The sequence below is a fragment of the Halichoerus grypus genome, chromosome 7 (assembly GCF_964656455.1).
Source record: "Halichoerus grypus chromosome 7, mHalGry1.hap1.1, whole genome shotgun sequence".
NCBI lineage: Eukaryota > Metazoa > Chordata > Mammalia > Carnivora > Phocidae > Halichoerus > Halichoerus grypus.
Genome location: NC_135718.1, coordinates 53,952,542 through 53,977,896, shown reverse-complemented (window position 1 = coordinate 53,977,896; position 25,355 = coordinate 53,952,542). Strand labels below are relative to the sequence as shown.

Genomic DNA, 25,355 nt, shown 5'->3' with positions numbered 1-25,355 from the left:
TATTTATCCTGCTTGGGTTTCCTTGGGCTTCTTGAATCTACCGATGTGGAGTCTTTGATTGATCCTGGAACATTATTTCTTCAAATATTGTTTTTGTGTGTTCTTTACTTCTGGAATCTTTTTCTTTTAGCCTCCCTGCTTCATAGCATCTCAGTTACATTTTCTATCTCTGCCTCTCTTTGCTGCATTCCAGATCAGTTCTTCCATTTTATCTTTAATTCACCAATTCTTCGCAGCCATCTCTAATCTTCATTAAAACCAGTGCATTTGAAATTGTAATGATGATAACTGGATTTCTAGGTGCTCTATTTGATCTCTTCTTTAAATTTCCTCGTTCCTTATTGATATTGGCAAGCCTCTCTTTTGGTTCTTAAAGCATAGTGAACATATTTTCTATTCTGTGCCCAATAATTCCAATATCTGGAGTGTTGGAGGGTCTGATTGTGCTGTCTGTTTTTCCTCCAGGTTTTCAGTCATGGTGTTTAGTACATGTGTCAATTTTGACTGTGAGCTCCTTGTTTGGTTGGCAGGGGAGGGGAGGGAGTCTATGAGACCTGAGACCTTTGGGTGGCTTACTCCAGAGAGGATGAGAGGATTTGTGTGTGTGTGTGTGTGGTTTTTTTTTTTAAGATTTTATTTATTTATTTGACAGAGAGAGACACAGCGAGAGAGGGAATGCAAGCAGGGGGAGTGGGAGAGGGAGAAGCAGGCTTCCCGCTAAGCAGGGAGCCTGATGCGGAGCTCGATCCCAGGACCCTGGGATCATGACCTGAGCCAAAGGCAGATGCTTAACGACTGAGCCACCCAGGCGCCCCTGTGTGTGTGTTTTTATGAAGCACTTACCTCACTACTTGTCTGGGCCCACTCTAAATTAAATTTTTTTTTTTTTTTTTTTTTTTTGCTTAAGGATTTTTCAACACCCAGGCGATGTGAACTTGGGCTGCAGATGTATCTGTGGCCCATCTTGTGGTTATGAATCCTTGAGGGCTGTATTCCTTTTTCTATTCAGCACCACACGCTTTTTAAAAGACTCTTGGTTCATGTGGAGGTACAGATTTATTTCTGGTTCATCCTTATGCTAAAGGTGTGGTTCTTAGGGTCCCTGCTTTGGTGGGGATGGTTTTCTGATTGGGGCACAATGGGCCCTGGGCCGTTCCTCTTCTCTGAGCCCTGGGAGCAGTAATAATGAAAAGTCTGGTTTGCCTGGTTCAGTAAATGACTCGCAGGCATGAGCCAACCTCTCTGGGTATCTTCCTTTACTTAGTATTTGGCCTGAGTAGTCTTTACTTCCTTATCAACTTTTTTATCCATTGAATAATTTGTAAATACTTTATCTGTATTTGTAGTTGTTTTCAACTTCAGCTTGATCCAGGCACCTGTACCATATTGCCAGAATCAGAAAACCAAGACCATTTAAACTATGGCCCTATTTGAGAGTAGGGTTTTTTCTTATTTATGTTATGACTTTTGTGTGTGTGTGTGTGTTTAATGTAAGCTCTACGCCCAACATGGGGCTCAAACCCATGACCCCAAGATCAAGGGTCGCATGTTCTTCTGACTGAGCCAGCCAGGCGTGCCCCTATGTTATGACTTTTGTTAATTCTCACTATCTAGTTTGGTGTCTGGCACACATATTAAAAGCCATATGATAGAGCCTCCATAAATGTTAATTGAGGAACGAATGAGTAGGTGAGTGAATAGTGGGTGGATTCATTGATAGAATGGAAGATCATCATATTACAAACGAGGCAACTGGGGCCAACTGACTTTTCCATGTAGGAGTTGATAGCTGAGCCAGGGCTACTTGAATGAGGCTTATTAAGGGACAGCCAAGGGCCTGGTTCAGACCAGGCAACTGAGAAATCTTTATGAATTGCTTTGGGAATGGTATTAGTAACCAACATTTCCTGAGTGCATACTTATGTGCCACACACTTTCTGAGTTCTTTACATGTGTTAACTTCATTCTCACAGCAAGCTTATGAGATACATACTGTCATTATTCCCATTGTACAGATGAGGAAACTGAGATACACAGAGGCAAAGTAACGTGCCCCAGGTCACCCAGCTAGTGAAACTGCTGATCCAGCATTCACACCCAGGGAAATCTAGCTTCACAGCTCTATGAATTGCCGTGGTAAGAGTGGCCAAAACTGGCCTTGGCCCCACCCCAGCAATCAAGACTTTTTTCCCCATCTCTATTGAGGTATAATTGACAAATAAAAATTATATGTATTGGGGTGCCTGCGTGGCTCAGTTGTTAAGCGTCTGCCTTCGGCTCAGGTCATGGTCCCAGGGTCCTGGGATCGAGCCCCGCATCGGGGTCCCTGCTCAGTGGGAAGCCTGCTTCTCCCTCTCCCACTCCCCTGCTTGTGTTCCTGCTGTCGTTATCTCTCTCTCTGTCAAATAAATAAATAAAAAATTTTTAAAAATTCTATGTATTTAAGGCATACAACTAGATGTTCTGATATATATATACACCTTGAAATGATTACCACAATCAAGCTAATTAACCAATCCATCACCTTATAGAGGTGCTATTTTTTTTGTGTGCGTGATGAGAACAGTTAAGATCTAGCCTCTTAGCAAATTTCAAGAATACAGTACAGTATTGCTAACTCTAGTCATCATGCTGTACGTTTACTCTCCAGAACTTACTCATCTTATATAACTGAGATGCTGTATCCTTGACCAACCTCCATCAACTAAGACTTTTGGCACCACGAGGAAATCCAAGTGGCCAGGAGTGCCAAATGCATTGATTAAGTGCCAGCCCCTCTGGCCATGTGATCACAACTGGGTTGAAAGTGGTTGATGGAGGTCTTTCCATAGGGTTCCCTCCAGGCTGGCCATGTGGTGAGATTAGGGAATGCTTCTATAATTCTCTTTCTGGCAGCCCCACACATTCACTCATTTCACTTATTAAAGTGCCCCCTAGACAGGGACCATGCTGGAATTGTTTCTTTGCCCTTCATCTATGTCATTGTGAGGCTACAAGGTGGAGGGAAATGGAGGCTTTAGGGAGGAGCCCAGCCCCTTGACTGGGTGTAGAAGCCTCTTGGGAGCCAAGACTTTCTGCTCTAGGCTGGGCCTCTGAGAGGACATTACTGTGGAATCATGCAATCCTGTTGTGTGGCCTGGCCATGGCTCACTGGGCTCCTATCTATCTATCTGTCTGTCTGTCTGTCTATCTATCTTCCTTCCTTCCTCCCGCACCCCCCCCGCCCTCCCTCCCTCCCTTCCATTGACATAAAATATTATATTTTATGTAAGGTGTACAGTATAGTGATTCAACAATTATATACAGGATGAAATGCTCACCATGATAAGTCTAGTTACCATCTGTCACTGTACAGTTATTACAATATTGTTGACTATATTCCTTATGCTGTACTTTATATCCCCATGACTTATTTATTTTATAACTGAAAGTTTGTACCTCTTAATTCCCTTCACTTATTTCACCCCTTTCCTTTGGCAAGAACCAGTTTTTTCTCTGTACTTCCGAGTCTGTTTCTATTTTGTTTGCTCATTTGTTTTGGTTTTTAGGTATCACATATAAGTGACTTACATTGTATTTATCTTTATCTGATTTATTTAACTCAGCGTAATAGGCTGCAGTTCCATCCATGTTATTGTAAATGGCAAGATTTCATTTGTTTTTAATGGCTGAGTAATAATAGTCTATTGTATGTGTGTGTGTGTATATATATATACATATACACAGCACATCTTCTTTATCCATTCATCTATCAGTGGACCCTCATGTTACTTTCATATGTTGCTTATTGTACATAATACTTCAGTGAATATAGGGGTACCTGTATCTTTTTGAATTAGTGTTTTTGTTTGCTTTGGATAAATATCCAGGAGTGGAATTATTGGGTCATATGGTATTTCTATTTTTAATGTTTTGAGGAACCTCCATACTATTCTCCATAGTAGATGCACCAATTTACATTCTGACCAACAATGTAAAGGGTTCCCTTTTCTTCCCATCCTCATCAAAAGTTGTTATTTCTTGTCTTTTTGATACTAGCTATTCTGACAGGTATGAGATGATGTCTCATTGTGGTTTTGATTTGCATTTCCCTGATGATTAGTGATATTGAACATCTTTTCGTGTGTGTTGGCCATCTGTAAGTCTTCTCTGGAAAAATGTCTGTTCAGATCCTCTGCCTATTTTTTAACTGGATTTTTTTGATGCTGAGTTGTATGAGTTCTTTATGTATTTTGGATATTAGCCCATTATTATATATATCATTTGCAAATTGATATAAATATATGTATATATTCAGTAGGTTACCTTTTCAACTTATTAATGGTTTCCTTCGATGTACTCCCAATTGTTTATTTTTGCTTTTGTTGCCCTGGCCTGAGGAGACAGATCCAAAAACATATTGCTAAGACTAATGTCCAAGGCTTTATTGCTTATGTTTAGTATATGGTGTAAGAAAGTGGTCCAGTTTCATTGTTTTGTATATAGCTGTCCTGGTGTTCCAACAGTATTAAAGAGACTGTCTTTTCTCCACTGTATATTCTTGCCTCCTTTGTCATAAATTAATTGACCTTATATGCATGGGTTTATTTCTGGGCTCTCTATTCTGTTCTATTGATCTATGTGTCTCTTTTTTGTACCAGTACCATACTGTTTTGATTACTATAGCTTTGTAGTATAGCTTGACATCTGATACCTCCAGCTTTGTTCTTCTTTCTCAAGATTGCTTTAGCAGTTTGGGGTCTCTTGTGGTTCCATATAAATTTTAGATTCTTTGTTCTAGTTCTGTGAAAAATACTATTGGTATTTTGGTAGGGATTACATTGAATCTGTAGATTGCTTTGGGTAGTGTGGAAATTTTAATAGCATTGATTCTTCTAATATATGAGCATTGTATATCTTTCCATTTATTTGTGTTATCTTTGATTTTTTCATCAGTGCCTTATAGTTTTCAGTGTACAGGTCTTTCACCTCCTTGGTTAAGTTTATTCCTAGGTATTTTCTTGTTTTTGATGCAATTGTAAATGGGACTGTTTTCTTAGTTTCTCTTTCTGGTAGTGTATAGAAATGCAATGGATTTCTGTATATTGATCTTTATTCTGCAACTTTACTAAATTCATTTATCAGTTTGAATAGTTTTTGGTGGAGTCTTTAGGGTTTTCTATATATAGTATCATGTCATCTGCAAATAGTGACAGTTTTACTTCTTCCTTCCAAATTTGGACACCTTTTATTTCTTTCTTCTTGTCTGATTGCTGTGGCTAGGACTTCTAGTACTATGTTGAAAAAAATAATGAGAGTGGACATGTGTTGCTCCTGATCTTAGAGGAAAAGATTTCAGCTTTTCACCATTCAGTATGAAATTAGCTGTGGATTTGTTATATATGTGCATCTTTATGATGTTCAGGTATGTTCCCTCTGTAGCCACTTTTTTTTGTGAGTTTTTATCATGAATGGATGTTGAATTTTTTCAGATGCTCTTTGTGAATCTATGAAGATGATCCATATGATTTTTATCCTTCCTTTTGTTAATGTGGTATATCACATTGATTGATTTGCAAATATTGAACCATCCTTGCATCCCTGGGATAAATCCCACTCGATCACAGTGAATAATTTTTTAAATATATTGTTGAATTTGCTTTGCTAATATTTTGTTGAGGATTTTTGCAACTTTGTTCACCAGGGATATTAGTCTATAATTTATTTTTTGTAGTGTCTTTATCTCATTTTGCTATCAGGGTAATGCTGGTCTTATAGAATGAATTTTGAAGTGTTCTCTCCAATTTTTTGAAATAGTTTGAGAAGGGTAAATATGAGCTCTTCTTTAAATGGTTGATAGAATTCACCTGTAAAGCTATCTAGTCCTGGCCATTTGTTGGGAGTTTTTTTAATACCTGATTCAATTTTGTTAGTTGTAATCAGTCTATCCAGATTTTCTCTTTTTTCCTGATTTAGTCATGGATAATTGTATGTTTCTAGGAATTTATCCATTTCTTCTAGATTGTCCAGTTTCTTGGCATATCATTTTTCATAGTAGTCTTTTTTACTGCTTTTGTATTTCTGTGGTGTCAGTTAATTTCTCCCCTTTTATTTCTGATTTTATTTTTTTGAGTTCTTTTTTTTTTTTTTTTTTTGATGAGTCTGGCTAACAGTTTATCAATTTTGTTTACCTTTTCAAAGAACCAGCTCTTCGTTTCATTGGTTTTTCTATTTTCTTTTTTTTTAGTCTTTATTTTGCTTTTGCTCTGATCTTTATTATTTTCTTCCTTCTACTAACTTTGGACTTTGTTTGTTCTCTTTTTTGTAGTTCCTTTATGTGTAAGGTTAGATTGTTTATTTGAGATTTTTTTGTGTCTTGAGGTTGGCCTGTACCACTATGAACTTCTGTCTTAGAGCTGCTTTTGTTGCATACCTATAGATTTGGTAATGTTGTTTCCATTTTCATTTGTATTGGTATTTTTTAAATCCCTCTTCAATTTCTTTGTTAAAGCATTGATTGTTTAGTAGCATGTTGTTTAGTCTTTATGTGTTTGTGTTTTTTTTTCCAGTGTTTTTTCTTGTAATTGATTTCTGATTTCATAGCATTGTGGTCAGAAAAGATGCTTAATGTGATTTCAATCTTCTTAAGTTTATGTTTTTTTAAGATTTTATTTATTTATTTATTTGAGAGAGAGAGAGAGAGAGACAGAGTGCAAGTGAGAGAGAGAGCACGAGCAGGGAGGAGGGGCAGAGGGAGAGGGAGAAGCAGACTCCCCTGCTAAACAAGGAGCCTGACGTGGGCTCAGTCCCAGGACCCCAAGATCATGACCCGAGCTGAAGGCAAACGCTTAACCAACTGAGCCACCCAGGCACCCCTCTTCTTAAATTTATTAAGACTTGTTTTGTGGCTTAATATATGATCTATCCTAGAGAATGTTTCATGTGCTCTTGAAAAGCATGTGTATCCTGCTGTTTGAGGATGGAATGTTCTTCATACATCTATTAAGCCCATCTGGCCTAATGTGTCATTTAAGGCCACTCTTTGCTTATTGATTTTCTTTCTGGATGATCTATCCATTGATATAAGTGGGGTGTTAAAGTCCCCTACTATTATTGTATTGCTTTTGATTTTTTCCTCTATGTCTGTTAATATTTGCTTTATATGTTAAGGTGTTCCCTTGTTGGGTGGATTGCATAGGTGTTTAAAATTGTTATATCCTTTTGTTGGATTGATTCCTTTATTATTACATAATGCCCTTCTTTGTCTCTTGTTATTATCTTTGTTTTAAAGCTCATTTTGTATGATATAAGTATTGCTACCTCAGCTTTCTTTCCATTTCCATTTGCATGGAATGTTTTTCATTTTCCATCCCTTAATTTTCAGTCTGTATTGTGTTTTTAAGTCTGAAGTAAGTCTCTTATAGACAGCATATAGATGGGTCTTGTTTTTTTATTCAGTCACCCTGTGTCTTTTGATTGGAGCATTTAGTCCATTTACATTTAAAGTAATTACTGACAATTGCATACTTATTGCCATTTTGTTAATTGTTTTGTAGTTCTTCTTTATTTTCTCTTCTTCCCTTCCTCTCTTCCCTTGTGATTTGATGACTTTCTTTAGTGTATGTTTGGGTTCCTTTTTCTTTTTGTGTGTGTATTTATTTATTATAGGTTTTGGTATGTGGTTACCATGAGGTTCATGTATAACATCCTATACATAGCACTATTTTAAGTTGATGATTGCTTGACTTGGAACACATTGTAAAAGCACTACATTTTTACTCCCCATGTCTCATGTTTTCAATGTCATATTTTACATCTTTTTATTTTGTGTATACCTTAGCTAATTATTGTAAATATGTAATTGATTCTATATCTTTTTTTTAACCTTCATACCAGCTTAATAAGTGGTTGATCCACTACCTTTACTTTATGTTTGCTTTTACCAGTGAGATTCTTTTTCTTTCATAATTTTCTTACTTCTGGTTATGACCTCTTCTGCTTAAAGAAGTCTTTTTAGTATTTCTTGTAAGGCCAATTTAATGGTGATGAATTCCTTTTACCTTTTGTTTGAGAAACTCTTTATCTCTCCTACATTTTTGAATTCGATAACTTTCAGCTTCAAAATTGGGTAGGGTATTCTTGGTTGTAAGTTTTCTCCTTTCTGCATTTTGTGTATATCATGCCACTCCTTTCTGGCCTGCAAAGTTTCTGCTGAAAAATCAGCTGATAGTCTTATGGGTGTTCCTCTATACAGAACTATTTGTTTTTCTCTTGCTGTTTTTAAGATTCTTTATTTTTATCTTTAATTTTTGACATTTTAATGACTGTGTCTTGGTGTGGGCCTCTTTGGGCTCATCTTATTTGGGGCTTTCTGTGCTTCCTGGACCTGGATGTTTCCCTTCTCCAGGTTAGGGAAGTGTTTGAGCTACTATCTTTTCAAATAAGTTTTCTGCTGCTTTCTTTCTCCCTTCCCCTTTTAGGATCTTATAATGCAATTGTTAGTACACTTGATGTTGTGTCAGAGGTCCCTTAACCTATCTGAATTTTAAAAAAAAATTTTTTTTTTTTTCCTTTTGCTCTTCAGCTTGGATGATTTCCACTATCCTGTCTTCTGGATCACTGATTCACTCTTCTTCATTCTCTAGTCTGCCATTGAGTCCCACTAGTATATTTTTCATTTTAATTATGATATTCTTCAGCCATGATTAGTTCTTTCTTATAGGTTCTATCTCTTTGTTGAACTTCTCACTGTGTTTATCCATTCTTCTAAGTTCAGTGAGCATCTTTATGACCTTTGCTTTGAACTCTTATCCAGTAGATTGTTTATCTCTGTTTTGTTTAGTTCTTTTTCTGAGATTTTATCTTATTTTTTTGTTTGGAACTTAAATTCCTCTGTCTCCTCGTTTTACCTCACTTTCTATGTCTGTTTCTATATATTAGGCAGATCAGTTATTTCTCCTGGTTTTGAAGGAGTGGCCTTATTTAGAAGGTGTCCTGTGGTCACCAGAACCAAGTGCTCCGGAGTTGTTTCCCACGTGTGGGCTCTGAGTGCCCTCCTCTTATGGCTGGGCCACGACTGCTGCAGGCACACTGGTAGGCAGGGCTGACCTCCAGGGCATCTGTCTGTGAGGCCTGGCTGTGACTGTTGTGAGTGTGCTGGTTGGTGAGCCTCCCCCATCCTTCCCCAGCAGGAGCCATTTTGGAGGGGTGAGGCCATCACTTAGGTACCTTTCGATTTCTCCTGCCTTCTATCCAACACCACTAACTCACCAGCATCCTGTCCATGGCACACCCCTAGGAAACACCAGTCACCTGAGGTCCCCAGTCAAATAAACAGACTTGCACAGTTTGGGGCACATAGTTGAAGTCCAATCCTCCAAGCTTGACATCAGCCTCAGCACCCAATTACCAGGTAAGTGCTTTAACTGAACCATGGTGGTGGTGGTTGATTTGACTGAGTTGCTGTTGGAGGAGTTGGGTTTTCTTTTACAACCTAAACTACAGTCACAGTCTATGTCCTTCTGTTGTGATGTAGCCAGAAACATTACATTTTGTTTTCTGAGATTGTCTTGATACAATCAGTATAATTTGTGGGAGGAAGGGTGTACAGGAAAGTTGATGGGTGGGGGGGGATACATTTTGGAAGAGATGAGGTAGAAAAGCACTGACTTGTGACAGAGGAGAGCAGGATTTTAGTTCCGACTTGTCACTGTGTGTGACACTTTGACCATCCCCACCCATCCTGGGCCTCTGTGTCCTTGTAAGCAACCTGAGGGCACTTCATGATGTCTGAGGCCCCATCCAGCTCTGATACTCTGTGATTCCCACTGGATCCAAAGGACCCTCTTCTCCACTGGAGCATGGGCAAGTCCTGGCCACCACGCCCCCAGGAAGCCACACTCAGGGGCTCTTTGGCTTACTGTGCACGGCTCCCCACAGTGCCACGTCAGCCTTGGTTAGGTGGGGATGGGAAGGCAGCCAGTGCCTCCTGTTTTTGCCTGGTGGGAGGTAGGATATTTTCATTGGCATCCTGCCATGCTCTCTGACCTGCTCCGGGGGGGGGGGGGGAGGGATGGTCTTCTAGGAACTGCTCACCTGACCCCTGATAATCTGTAGTGAAATGTAGGACCTAGCGGGAATGAAGCACATGTCCTCTACCTCCCTTTCTAGGCCTCTTGTTGCAGGTTTCCCAGAACAATTTAAGAGGGAAGACTCAGAGAAAGAGAAAAGAAAGAGGCCAGAGTCTTCCCCACAAGTTTCCAAAGTGAATTATACCCCCATCCAGAGAATTGGTATACTGTAAAACATGGTGTGACATGGTAGGTAGGTAGCCAATCCCTGGGCAGTTCCTTCTAAAAGGCAAGGGAACCCCTCTGCAACCCACCCCAACTCTCCACATACTACTTCCCACCTCCCAACCACTCATGTACACCATTTCAATGATGTGGGGCCTGAGCACTTCCACCTCCGTTCACAGAGGATGAGGAGGAAGAATCTTCATTCCGATGGAAAGAGGACCTCCAAGGACTCCACAAGTTTGCCCTCTGCCTAAATAAAACGTAAACAGACCTAATTAAAGAACATCCTTCCCAGTTAGACAGGCACCAGGCAGGTTGCCCACTGGGAAAGCTGTCTGCCCCTCAAAACAAAGACAGCAGGTACTCCTTGGAATGTGCCCAGTAGAGACTGGGGATGGAATACTTCTAGCGTTACAAAACCCACACTCCTGCAAATTCTAGAATCAAATCACATTGTGTTTACACAGTAATTCATCATTCATTGATTCATATATCCATTCCTTCACTCACTCACTCACTCATTTGTTCAGTAGACAGTGACCAAAGGCCTGTCCTGTGCCAGGCACTGTGTGAGGCTTTGGGGACACAGCAGGCAGCAGGAGCCATAGTCTTTGCCCTCAGGGAGCTCACAGTCAGATGGTAGATTCAGACCAGAAGATTGGCAACTAATGAGGACAGAGTGTGTGAAGTGCTTTGGTTGGGATCTGCTGGGTGGGGAGTTGGGGGGGGGGGGGCGGTTGAAGCCTTTTGGTTTGTCTGGGATTTATGAAGTGCTTCCTCTTATGTGTCCTGGCTTCACTCTTGCCATAAGCTTCTGAGGCAGCAATGAGGTCAGTGAGGTGGCAAGACTTGCTTAGGTTACACAGATGGGGCCAGGAGTGGGACCTGGGCCTCTGACTCCAGTTCCAGGAGCCCACCCTGGATGACCCTGGACTCTTCACTCAACTGTGCTGAACTTCATCATTAGGAGTGTGTAGCCACTGGCCAGCCCACGGCCAGAGGATGTGGTGGCAGAGGACCTGGAATGAATGGCTAGGAAAGCACTTTCTAAATGTTGAGCACCATACGCATGTTTAGAGTTATTATGATTACTAGTTCAGTGTGTCGGGTGCTTAGGATTTGGCTTCTGTGAAAAGCTGCTCAGCTGATGTCCCCTTAGAGGCCCAAGTTCCGACCTCATGAAGCAGTGACTTATATCCTGGTGGGGAAATGGGCTGATTCATCTGGAGGAGAGATCCCAGACTTTGTACTCATGTGTTCCCCACCATGACAGAGATTTTCATATGCTCCTTGGATGAAAACAGCTTATTCATTTATTTGTTCCTTTACTCATTGTTCATTTGCTCATCCATCCACCCAACCATCATTCCTTCCATCTATCCATCCATCCATTTATCCATCCTCCACCCACCCACCCACCCACCCATCCACCTACCCATCTACCCACCCATCTGTCTACCCACCTATCCACCCATCCACCCATCTACCCATCCACCCACCCACCCATCCATCCACCCATCCATCCATCCACCTGCCCCCCCACCCCACCAAAAAAGATATGTCTCAAGTAAAGATAGCCAGAAAAATTCCTGGCCCAATGTTTCCTCAGTTATTATTTCCTGAACCACTTATATCCTTTGAGATGTTCTTGAAAGAAAGGGTTTCTTGGCCAAATAAATCTGGGGAAAGCTCTAGCTACCACCTGTAGAGCTTCAGCATGCATGTTAATGTAAGAAGAGCTCTAGAGGGGAGCGCCTGGGTGGCTCAGTCGTTAAGTGTCTGCCTTCGGCTTAGGTCATGATCTCAGGGTCCTGGGATCAAGCCCCGCATCGGGCTCCCTGCTCCGTGGGAAGCCTGCTTCTCTCTCTCCCACTCCCCCCTGCTTGTGTTCCCTCTCTCGCTGTATCTCTCTCTGTCAAATAAATAAAATCTTTAAAAAAAAGAAAGAAAGAAAAGCTCTAGAGGTCCTGCAGGAAGGAACCCTGTTTACATTTCTCTAAGGCAGTGTTCCCTAGACCTCTTTGACCAAGGAGTGCATTTTTATGGAGTACCCATTAGCATCTTAGAGAATGAATGGTTCGTGAAATACACTTTGGGGAGCATTCCTTTAAGCATAAAATCTTTTTTAAATTAGAATGACTTGCATGGAATATTCATAAGATCTATTACTTATGTACCTGCCTTCTTACATAGGAATGACTCAGCGTTTAGCACTTTCTCGGCACATGATTGAACACATTAGGACGGATAGCACTCTCTGATGATATATTGTCACTGACCGGAGCGAGTGGAGGGACTCAGATTATTTTAAGTGATCACTTTTCAGAGAGCTTTGATCTTTCCCTTTTGTGAACAGTGGAAGTTTTTGTTTATTGCTTTTCATTACTGTTCATGTCCCTGTTTGACCTTTCTATGAATTGAAAAAACAAAGAACCAATCTAATTATAATTGTATGTAAAGTGAGAGTAAACAGGCTCAGAGTGAGGACCTGACCTTATCTTCTCTCTTTTTCATTATGGGCTTGAAATTTAGTGTATGGATTTTGTGCTACGACTTTTAGCTGCTCAAAGACCTTTGGGGCAAGTCTCCTGATTTTCATCTATGTTCTGGATAAAGGAATATGTAGGATATGACTCTTGGATATTTAGTGTTACTAAACCCCCAGAGGAGGGAAGTCCCCTGTGACTTGCTTGGGGCCAGTACTGAAGAAAAACATTGTCTTCAGGGTCAGATGGGCCTGGATTTGAATTCTGACCCCACCTCTTCCTAGCTCTGTGATCTTGGGCAAATTGCTAAAGTTCTCTGAGACTCAGTCTCCTCCTTTGATTGTGGGAAATACCTTTCTCACAGGTGTATGGTAAATATCAAATGAGATTGTGTATCTGAAGTGCTTAACAGAGTACCTGTCATACAGTAAGTGCTCAATAAATGGTAGCTAGTGGCAAGGCGGGGACTAGGGTGAGGCAGGTGAGGCACCCAGGGCACATTTTAGGGGACACTGAGACTTATGCAAATATGGGGTCAGCCCTGAGAGAGAGTGCCATCTTATACCTTGCTTTCTGTGTGCCTCTCTTGTCTCATGCCCTGGCTAGCGGGAGGCTGTCACCTGTGATTGTTCTCCGGCACGGAGGGCCTGGAAGGCCTCTGATTGGGCGAGAGAGATCTTTGCTCACCTAGAGAAGCAGCCCCACTCCCTGTAACGGCCTCCCCACCTGAGGCAGCAGGTACACTGGCTGGGAGGGCTGGCTCAGATGAATAAAGGTGTAACTGGGGAGAGATGGGACTAAGGGATTAGCCCAGTGGAAAGGCCAAGGGGCTTGCTCACCTGGGGCCCTTCAAGGGCAGGAACCACTATAGAGCCCCTCCTCTCTGGCCCCGGAGCGGGGGGCAGGGCCTCTGCCAGCTGGGCTGGACCCCCACTTCCCTGTCAAAACTTTTTAGAACACAAACAGTGTCAAGAGCGGCATTTGCATAAATCTCATTAGAAAAAGTGCAAGTTTCATAAATCTTGTGATAAATTAGTACGATATCATTCTCAACGTGATGTATTAATTTTAGGGCAAAATGAATGGTGCTGTGATCATTGTGGGTAATTATGAGTCTCCTCAAAGAGGAAGTGATTTCTGGAGGGACTTTTCTGGCCCCCTGCACAGCTGGGGGTGGGAGGGAGAGCAGGGGTGAGGGGAAGGGTGTCTTTTTCACCTGCTTCCTGGTGACACCTTTATTAGGTTCTTAGTAGTAGTATCCTTTTCTGCTGTTGAGAGGTGAAAAGAACAGGGTCGGGCCTGGTTAGTACTTGGATGGGAGAGGTGAAAAGAAGCAGCCCCTGGCCCTTGGGCTCTGGTTAAGGGATGGGGGCACAGGAGGGATTGGGATTCTGAAGTCAGGGCTTTAGGTCCAAATTCCCTTTGGAAAGAATTTTAGATGCCTAGGACCTGGAATCTGATGTGCAGCCAGGCCCAAGACCCAGTGGACTAAAATACTCCATCGTTAGCCCGAGAGGAAAGGGACTCACTGGGGATGGCAGCTGGTTAGCAGAGTCTGACCCCCTCCTTCACGTTCACAGTGCGGGGTTGGGGGGTGGGTGTTGGCGGTGATGACGGGTGATGTTAGCAGGGCCTCCTTCAGAGCTGGGGGAGTGTGAATGTTGACCAGGGGACAAGCTTGGGCAGGAGGGGAGGGCCAGGGTCCCCGTGAGCAGGAAGGAGTCAGCACGTGCCTGCAAGTGTTTGGATAATCTCTTTGTGAGCCTTTAAAGGCCTGCAGTGCTCTGTTTATTTTAATGATAATGTCAAGTTCAATTTGCCGACATTTTTCCACATTTCCTTTTGTAAAGTTAATTGAACAGTTCAATGAATTGAAAAGTTTCAGGAGAAGGGAACAAATGTACCCACCCCGCTATTATCACTGTTATTAAATCTGGTAACTACCGCTTGGCACTCCCGGCCCCTGTGACAGGACTTCAGCCCCCCTGGGCCTGGGAGCGGCAGCAAGGACTCAGGAAGGTCAAACCGAGCATTCTGGAGCCTCTTGATTCATGGCTCTTTCTTTCTTGTTCAGGCTGCTATTCCTGGGCAGAAAAGAGTATCCAGGCCAGCCCGGACCCTGGCTGTCAGGCCCTACAGGTCAGGCCGCTTCCCCCCATGTCTCCCGGGAAGTACATGGTGTGGCAAACGGGACCGTAGTCTTGGAGGCACTTGAACCGGACGGGACTTGAATGTTGTGAGGGGGAAGGAGTACCAGGAGCCTAGACTGATCAAGTCTCAGCTCTGCCGCCTGTAGCTGTTAGCTGGGCGGCCGTGGACTCGTCACGGAGCTGCTCAGCCAGGCTTTCTCCTATTTAAATGAGTTTGCTGGCCTCATCAAGAGTGTGAGCGTGGCATGTGTACAGCCCCGCCCCCCGCCACCGCCCCATCCCCTGCTCACAGCAGGTATCTAATGGATCACAGTGCTTTGTCCTGCTGAACCCATGCAGCCTCAAGATCCTTCTGTGGAACCACGACCTGGGGACCGGCCCAGCACATGAACCGAGGCCCACTTGCCAGGCTTGGAGTTGATTCTCCCCAAGGACCTCTGTGCTTTGGCCGTTGATGTCAGCCCCTTCGTGGTGTCTGCGGGGAGAGGGAGCTTGGAGAGGGAGGGGACAACCCCCCCCCCCCCACGGTCACACAGGACCACACAGGAAGTTGTGGCTGAGCGCCAGCCCTGTTAGTTCTAGGCCTGACCGCTTCCCTCTGTCTTATTATAAAGGGATGTCACTGAGACTGTCTTCCTCTCGAAGTATCTTCTGTGCCCTTTGATCCTGTGTCCCGTGTCCTCCTGCCGAGTGCTCATCCTGGGGCCACAGCCCGTGAAGCAGGGCAAAGGGCAGGACTGCAGTTCTTCATCCGTCTGTCTGGGTGGTGACGAGACCCTGAACCCACGCTCGTGCTTCCCGCGTGGGCCTGGGAACCGCCACGGAAAGCGTGTGGCACAATGGGTGTGCAGGTGTGACCACTGGGATGGTGGCTCCAGGAGGGCACGGACTTCTGTCTGTTTGGTTCATGGTTGTATCGCCAGTGCCTAGAGCAGGGCCTCGGGCAGTGTTTGTTGAATGAAGGAAGGAAGGACTGTAATGGCGTCATGGGGATCAGAGGAGTCACTGAACAATCCCAGTTCGGTCAGGTGCTAGCCGTGTGACTTCAGGCAAGTAATGTGACCTCTCTGTGACTCATAAGGTTGTAGGGGCTGAGAGCACGTCGGTGTCTGTTGCTCGGCCTGGCAGCCCTTGGCAATGATGATTTTATGTGTCTCTTGTGCCAGAAGTGGAACAGCTCTGAGTTTCTGAGACTCTGGACTGGGTCCTTCAAATATTTAATGTCCGATCTATCCTCTTGGGCTTCATTACTTTAAGATAACAGTAACACAGGGCTCCTCCTCTTCCCTGCCACCAAAACCTCTGGTTTATATCATCCTGCTCTATTTAATGCCTCCTTCTTCTCTGCTGAATTAGCTTGCCCCCTTGGCCATCAGACACCTGTGTGCCCAGGTGAGCCACCCGACTCTGACTCTCAGGAGGGAATCGCCATCTTGCTGGCGTGTGATAAGTGGGCAGTGGAAAGCCAGGGTGATGGGAGGGAGTCCCCATACTCCGTGCCTCAAGGATACTCACCTTCAGCCCAGCCGAGTAACCCCCGGGGTCCAGGGCATCCTAAAATATGGAGGAGCCTAAAACATGGAGGGGGCTTGGGGGTCTCTGTGGGGGTCAATCTCTGTGGGGTGAGGAGAGGGCAGTGTTTAGCTGCTCAGATTAGGGCTTGGATAACAGGCTTTGTGATAAAAAACCATGAGGGTGGTGGAGGGAACACTAATTCTGAGTCAAACCGACTTGAGTTCAAAACCTCACTCTGCCATCTCCTAGCTGTGTGACCTTGGGTGGGTCATTTTACCCCTCTGAGCCTCACTCTTCTCGTCCATATAGTGGGGATGCTAACCCCTCTCTGGGGGGTCATGATGGGAAATAGATGACAGTGAGAATGAATGAAAACCACTGAGCAGGGTGCCAGGCAAACAGTGGGTGCTTAATGAATGCTAGCTTCCTTTCCCCCCAGACAGTTCATGCCATCTACTCTGAGTGGACCGAGCTGCAGGAGAGAGAGGACATGAAGATGGCTCCTGGGTTCTGGAGACAGAGACAGTGCCCTTTATCCAGAGCAAGGATTTTCTGATGAGGGTGAGGACCTGGGTCAGTGCAGGCAGGCTCAGAGCCACCAGCCTCTCAGGACAGGGGTCCAAGTCAGAACTCACTCTGGCTTCCCCCAGGTGGGTAAAGCCGCCTAGGACAACAACAACAAAAACCCAAACAAAAATCAGCTCCTCTGAGGTCAAACCAAGTTCAAGCTCCTGGGGGGGATTAGGAGGAAGGAGCCTGACGGAAGGCAGGAGAATGGGGAGGGTGAACCTGAGACAAATGAGATTATCCGCAGGAATCAAGGCACTTAACCGGCCTGTCTGATCCCAGAGGAGAGACAAATGAGATTGCAGGCTCCAAGGCCAGCCCAGCTCTGGGGGGCTCATCCCAGGGGAGAGGGGGGAGGGCAGGCACTCCTGGCTCTGGCAGAGACCAAGACCAGTGCAGCTAGGCCCCTCAGGACCAGGAGGAGAAGGGTGGGCATGGGGCTTGTGAGGCAGGCTCAGTGGCGATGGGGAGCAGGGAGTGGTTATTCTCAGAAAGATCTGGTCATAACCCATGGCTTCTCATCTGGGGCTGGGGGCCGCCATCTGCTACTCCTTGACTCAGCCACTCCCACTGCACTCCCCAATCCCCATGTCCCAAGCAGCCGTCTCCCAGCCAGGACCCCTGCTTCTCCCTCTGCACAATATGGGGCTTTGTCTGCGTGGTTCTCACTTGATTTGAAAGCATGTCCCAAGACTTCAGCCTCCATCTTCAGGGGGTGATGCCCTCTCTCTGCTGCACGGAGGTATGAACAGTGGCTCAGGGAGCGCCGAGGGGAGAGAACTTTGTGACCAGGGCAGCACCGGCGGCATGCATTTACAGATGACGGGGATTGAGGGCCAGTGGGAGGCAGAGCCGCCTTCCAGGCTGACGAGCAACAGGAGTCCACACGTGGGAACACGCGGAACCATGGTGTGCTTGAGGGCTGGTGGCCGCCTGGCGGGCTGAGCCCAGGGACGCAGTGGGACTGTGACCTGCCAGGGAGTCGAGCGCAGGTTGGGGGCCGTCGGTCATCTCAGGAAGGAGTTGGGTTGAAATCTGTGGGCACCACGGAGGTGTCTGAGCAGGGTGGGCACAGTTGGAGGCTTGCTGTAGGAAGAAGATGCTGCTGCTTCCAGGGGGAAGCGCAGCGTGCTCTCCGGCCCTTCATCCGTTCTGTGGTTCCTGCTCTGCGTTTGGGGAACAGACAGCTTTCATCTTCCCCCATCCAGAATAAATAAGAAGGCTTGCAGCGGCCACCGCCCTGCCTGAGCTTCTGGCCCACCCCTCGTCTAGCGGGCAAAACTCACAGCTCTCCAGGAGAGCATGACACGCCAGTCCCAGCCCTCACCCCTCGGCGCAAAAACAACAATAATAGTAATAGCAGTCATCTCAGCGATCAGCATGGGCCCAGCAGGGCTGCAGGGAAAGCTGTGATTGTCCCCCCCTTGCCTGGAAGATGGACGGGGCCTGCTGCTGAGGGACTGAGGCCACCACAGAGATGTGTCACCAGCCCTGTGCGTCTCAGGGGCATTTGTAGCCTACTGAGTAGATCCCCGCCCCTACCAGGGCCCCTGGGCTGCAGGATGGGGTATGCTGCCCCAGGAAGGGGTACATGGCACCCAGGGTGGGATATACTGCCCAGGATGGGGTACCCGGCCTCAAGGATGGGTCCACAACCCGGGGGATGGGGTCCATGGCCCAGGATGGGGTAGATGGCCCCAGGATAGGGTGTAATACTCTAGGGCAGAGGACATTACCCCAGGATGGGATACAAGGCCACAGGATAGAGTTCATGGCCCCAGGTTGGAGTACATTGCCCAAGAATGGGATGCAGGGCTAGTTCATGAGAGATTGGACCCCCAGCCAGCACCCAGCTATGATTCTGCCTGCATCCAAAAGCAAGCACTACTGGTTTGGGCATTATGAGGTTTTGATTAGCCATGCTTTTTCCTGTCCATTAGTACACATAATTAGGAATTAACTGGCTATACTCTCTCCCCTCTCTGTGGCTCACAGATCTACATGACTTTGGGGTCTGTTGTCGCCTAGCACCTCTAGACAGTTGGCAGGACTCATTTGTTTACCCAGCGGCTCTTTATTGAGCGCCCCTGGGATGCCAGCCCCTGTGTTAGGTTTAGGGGTACAACAAGGAACATGACAGGCCAGGCCGTGGCCCCCACAGAGCTAACATGGGTGTGCTTGTATGACAGGCAGGGGGCTGGGGCAGGCAGTCTACAAGTCAGGTGAACAAACACAATCAGCTCAGAGCAAGGAGAGCTGTGAGGACAGTGACACAGGATGCAGGGACTCGGAGTGGCGGGGCGTCCCTTTAGATAGACTCCGTCTGTATGATCAAGTATTGGGGAAGGCCTTTCTGAGAAGGTTACTCTTGGGCTGAGAGGGGAATAGTGAGGAAGCTGGCAGGGTAGGGACATGCCCAGCAGAAGGCACAACCAGGGCAAAGGCCCTGGGGCAACCACGAACTGTTGGGGAACAGAAAGAAGGTCCAGGTCTGGGAGGGGTAAGCCCGGGAGCCTGTGCGAGATGCAGTGGGAGGGTGCTGCCTCAGGCCAGATGGTTGGGGCCTTGGACATAATCTGATTTAAGTTTGGGCTTTAAATTCTTTAATTGTGGTAAAATATAACAAAAAATTTTACCATCTTAACCATTTTTTAATGTACGGTTCTGGAGTGTTCAGTACATTCGTGTTGTCATGCAAGAGATCCCCAGAACTCTCTCCATCTTGCAAAACTGAAACTCTATACCCATTAGACAACAATTCTCCATTCCTCCCCCACCCCCCCAGCCCCTGCATCCACCCTTCGACCTTTGGTCTCTGTGAATTTGACTACACTGGGTATCTCATGTAAGGGGAATCATATAGCATTTGTCCTTTTTTGACTGACTTATTTCACTCAGCCAAGTGTCCTCAAGGTTCACATGTTGCAGAGTGTGTCAGAATTCCCTTCCTTTTTAAGGCTGAATAATATTCCATTGTATGTATAGACCGCATGTTGTGGACTCATTCTTCCATCAGTGGACATGTGCGTTGCTTCTCAATTTCGGCTGTTGTGAGTAACGCTGCTACGGGCATGGGCATGCGGTGACTTCAGCTCTTTAAAGTTCCACTTTCTCCCCGTGAGGAGAGGCTTGGCCCCCGCCTGGGCTGGGTTGGCACAGAGCTGAGGGGGCCAGCCTTGTGGAGTTACCCTTACCTGGGAGGGTAAAGGTGGGGGGGCCAAGAACAGAGAGTTCTCCTGCAAGCACTGATTGAGCCAAGAGCCCTCAGACTGAGCCTTTAAATCATCCTGGGGCCGGAGGAGCTTTTCTTTGCATCTACAGTGGGAGCCATAAACCAGCCTGACTTACAGATGGTACGCACCAGTCCGGTTGTTTATGGCCGGCATCCTTTCTGATTGGTTGATGCCTGTACTATGCCCATTGTTAAATATTTGAAGATCACCCTGCTATAAAGCAGTCTCAGGACTTCCCAACCTGGCTGGGCATCAGGGTCTCTTGCAGGGAGAATGGGGCTGCTGTATAAAAGTTCACACCCTGGGCTCCCCCCTCCACCCCTGGGGCCAACTGAGTCAACAGGGCCGGGGGGTCTATACTGTTACTTCCTGGGTGATTCTGCTGCCACAATTTTAGGGGGTATCTTCTGTGGGTTCCCCCCCAAAGCAGGCCTGGTGATGAGGGTTCAGGTGCAAATCGTTTGTTGGAAAGGGGGTTCCAGGAAACGCAGGTGAGGAGTGAGGAGGTGAGACAGGGAGGTGAAGATGCAGGACCAACCAAGTTAGCACCGCAGGCCGCTGGGGGTGAGTCCCAGTGGGGAGCTCTGAGAGGCAGTGTACAACACGCCTCTGCATTAGCCCCCCGAGAGGTAAGGGAGCTGGAGTGGTTACCTGCCATCTCTTTATCCACCACCTTGCATCAGTCATTCTTCGAGCAGTGCTGCTGGGGCTCTTAATCCCTGGCACATCCAGCCTGTCCGGGGTGGGGGAAGCAGTCTCTGATGGCCAGAACCCTCAGCAAAGAGTCCCAGGTTGGCACTTGGAGGTCGGGCTGGTGTCTGTGACAGTGGGATGTGCTGAGGCCTAGCGGGCCGGGTACCAGTAGCATCTGGGATGGAGGGCTGCCCAGCTCCCATCTCTCCACCGTGCAAGGGGTTGTCTAGCCCCGGTCAATCATTGAGTATCCTTCCTACCCTTGAAAATCGCTCTGGGCCTCATCCACTGCTAGTGGGAATGTAAATGGGGCGGCTACTGTGGAAAACAATTCGGTAGCTCCTTAGTAGGTTGAATGTAGAATTACCCAGGACCCAGCAATTCCACTCCTCGTTCCTCATTCCTGCCCACAAATGTTCATGGCAGCGCAATTCACAATAAACAACCCAAAAATCCATCAACAGATGAACAAAAAATGTGGTCTCTCCCTACAACAAAATGTGACTCAGTCATAGAAAGGGATTACATACTATGTTACAACATGGATGAACCTCGAAGACTTTATTCTGAGTGAAAGAAGCCAGACACAAAGACTAAGACTACCTCCTCATAGCATCTCATTTATATGAAATATCTGGAACAGGCAAATTCAGAGAGACGTTCAGTGGCTTTGTGGTTGCCAGGAAGAGGGAGGGACGAATGGGGAATTCTTGCTGAGTGGGTATGGGTTTCCTTTTGGGGGTGATGAAAATATTCTGGAAGCAGATCGTGGTGATGGTTGCACCACACTGTGAACGTACCTAATATGGCTGAATTGTATATGTTAAAATGGTTAAAACGTTGCATTTTGTGTTCTATCTATTTTATCACAATTTTGGAAGAAAACACAACAAAATTCCAGGTATTTCACAGTCTGCATCGGAGGGCATATTATCTGTTTCTCAGGTGGGAAGCAAACCTAGAGTGTGATGTGTGTACCCTAGGGCCCCACAGCCAGGGATGATTCTCCTGAGTGGCTGCAGCTAGGACCACTGGGCTAGAGTGGGGCCCCACAGATTGGCCTCATTCCTGCGTGAATGGTGCAAACAGGGGTGGCTGGAAGGCTTCCTGGTGGAGAAAAGAGCTCTGTGTCCAAGAGAAGCCAAAGCGAGGCCCAGCTTCTGCGGAGTCGCAGAACAGCCCTGGGTGGGGGAGTTTGTGCCCAGCTGGAAAATTGCGGGGCGTCTTGTCTTAAATATAATATTAAATCAGCACCTTTAATTAGTACACTTAGAAAAGGTCACTAGCAATTACCTGGGACACAAAGAAGGCATAAGCAGGCAAGAGGCTGTGAGGAAGCCGAAAAGGACCATTTTGAGCAGCACATAATTGAAGGGAAAATGGATAAAAGTCCAGGAAATTATAGGGTGGGTGACAGCAGCTGATGGCCCCATCCATGTTCTGCCCAGTGCCCCCCTTCTTGGAAGGGCCTGAGCATCGGGCCTGAGAGAGCCATTTGGGATATCTGGCTGAGTCGTATGACCTTGGCTGGAGGGCCAGTGTGGTCTTTTCCAGAACTCGGCCAGCAGAAAGCTTGGTCCCATATCCCCGAAGTGGGCTGGATCCTGATGGTGGTTGGCAGGTGAAGCGTTCACTCCAGGGGGCCGCCATGGACTTGTCATACTGTGCGCAGGCGGGACCGCTCGGGGCCTCAGGTTCCTCATATGGGATCTCCCCAAAGCATTAGGAAATAGCTCAGGGCTCCCCAAACTTTGCTGCTAAAGCACACCTGAGGGGAACAGAAAGGAAATGTGCATCCCAGGGGGGAGGCTGGAAGTTCTTTTATAGCTTTAGGTTCCATTTTAAAAAATAAATTGTTACATTGTGTTACATTGTGTTCAGAAATATCCCCGTTTATTTTAGTATAAAGCGATTGCTTGCCACTGAACAACACAGATGCTTTGAGGAGATGCGCTTGGTTTATCTATGACTTCATATACCTCCTCCTTCCTCAACCAGAAGCAGCCCTGCACTGGGAGTCTGGAAATTTGGGTTCTAGCTATGGACTCTGTCCCCCACCATTGTACTTTGGGAAACTGGCAAAATGCCTTCAGCTTCTCCATCTTTAAAGTGGGAAGTTTGGGCTCCCCAAAAGGTCTCTGAGGTTGTTCCGACTCTGTTCCATGATTTTACTCCTCTTCCTCCTGCTTCTCACCTCCTCCCCATCCCCTTGGATGCTGCCATATCCTGCTCTGCTGTGACCTTGGAGAGGACACTTTGCTTCTCTGATCCTCAACTTCCTAATCTGTAAAGTGGGTAGAATAATGGCTACCAAAAGAGTTGCTGGGAGGATTTAATGAGAGAACCTGGGTGAATGAGCCTAGTACTCCGTCTGACATATCCGCAGAGCCCAGTGATTGCCCGGTATCTTCCAAGCGTTAGGCTTCCAGTTAGGGTCTGAGAGAATCATGTCCATAGAAGTCCTGAATCTTGAGTTCACGTGTCAAGGGTTGAGATGTGTCAGGTTGTGGAAACAAACAAGGGCTCTGGACCCAGAATGCCTGGGATCTGAATTCTAGCTCTGCCGTTTACTAACTGTGGGCCATGATCAATTACTTAATCACTCTTTGTGACACTGTGCACTCATGACATTTTGCACAGTTCCCGGAGGTGCAGGGACCTCCTGAAGCTAAGGCGGTCAGCCTGTCCAGTTGTCTGGGACCTTCTGGTTTTAGTATGTGTCCTGCCTCCATCCCAGACAAACCAGGGGGTGGGTCACCCTGCCCGAAGCCTACCTAGGGAGGGCTGTGATCCCCGGGGGGGGGGGGGAGGTACCCTACACTAGGGCTTCTTAGGCAGGGCTGTAGGCCAGGCATCCTGGGGACCTCTGGCCAGGGCTGTGTTTCCTGGGGAACAGGGACACCTCAGTCCTCTTCTTGTGAACAGAAACCACATCCTAAGCCCAGTTCTGGCCTCGATTTCCTGCGGGCTGGGCCACATCTTCCTAATCTCTGTTTACCTCAGCACTTAGCACAAGGCCAGCACCTAGTCACTGTTGGGTAAACGCCAAGTATTGTAATACGTTGTCAATTAGAAAGGGTGCTTCCATTTGCAAAAAGCAGAAATCCAACTCAACAGACTCAGGCCAAAGAAAAAAATGTGAGGGGAGGCAGATTTATTAGCTCATATAGCTGAGAAGTCCAGAGGTTGAAGCTAAACTCAGGCGCAGCTGGCCACACGCCCTCAAACGGAGTCTGCACCGTTTGGCTCTGTTTTCCTCCTGCTGGCCTCATTCTCAGGCCGACCCTTCCTGGGCGGTGCCAGAGATGGGTGCCTGCAGGGCCCAGGTGGCCACCCCGGTGGAAGGAGGGCTCCCCTTTCCCAGTGGTTCCAGCACAAGTCCCAGGGTTGGCTTTGACTGGCTTGTTTGGGACCCGTGCTCATCCCTGAACCAATGCCTGCGACGAGGGAGATGGAATGCTCTGATTGGCTACGGCTGAGTTACTTGTCCATCCTGGAACAGAAGAATTGAAGGGGCCTGCCCTCATCTGAGCCACGTGGAGGAGGGAGTCTCCACACTAAAATCAGAAAAAAAGGGGGACAGGCCCAGATCACAGCTGTCCGTTAGCTGCCTAAAACATGGTGAGCCACAGTTCTCCGTGACGGGCACATACACGCTGTGACAAGTGGCCAGGGTAGGGCCAGGGAGCCGGGGTCAGAGCCCAGAGAGGCCCAGTGACCTGCCGGCGGTCTGTGGGGTGGCGGCTTCCGCTGGGATTCAGCCGCCTTAGCAAGGTGCTGAGGAGTAGACCAGCCGCCTGGAGTTGCCCTCTGATCTCTCCCACGGCTCTTGCAGGTTCTTCTGTGACGCAGTTGCTGGCCCGAGACATGGACAATGACCCACTGGTGTTCGGCGTGTCTGGGGAGGAGGCCTCCCGCTTCTTTGCCGTAGAGCCTGAAACAGGTGTGGTGTGGCTGCGGCAGCCGCTGGACAGAGAGGTACGGCCTGGCCACACCCCTGCCCCGGGTCTTTCCTGGGGGGCAGAGGCAGACAGGCGCGAGGCTGGCTCATCATCTTTTAGGGGCCTTCCTCTGAGCCCCATCCTGACCCCCAAGTAGCATCTTCCTGCCGAAATGGTGTCCCTCTTCCAGGGCCAGTGCTGACGTCGGACTTGGGGTTGGAATGGGGTGGTTGGGGTGTCCCCAAGCAAGGGACAGCCCTGGACGGGCAAGAAGGACAGTGACCCAGGGTTCATCCCCCGTAGAATGGTGGCTCCGTGGTGTATACAGGTCTACCCCCGGGAACAATGTTCCCCTAAAGGACACTTTCCAGAGACCCAGGAATTGGTGACAAGGCAGCCCTTAGCAAATTAAGGTATGAGTTTGAAACCCCAACCTTTGTTTTCTCCTCACATTTGAAGAAGGGGCCTTAGGGGTGTCCAGTGACTTGCTCAA

At 46.9% G+C, this 25,355-nt stretch overlaps 1 protein-coding gene across 1 annotated transcript in view; it reads left to right on the top strand.

The window, feature by feature from the left end:
- CDH23 (cadherin related 23) overlaps positions 1–25,355 on the top strand; it is a 405,959-nt gene that overhangs the window by 94,306 nt on the left and 286,298 nt on the right. Inside the window, exon 4 of the mRNA XM_078077622.1 lies at positions 24,757–24,899. Coding sequence (XP_077933748.1) covers positions 24,757–24,899 — 143 coding nt within the window. The remainder of the gene's footprint in view (positions 1–24,756; positions 24,900–25,355) is intronic.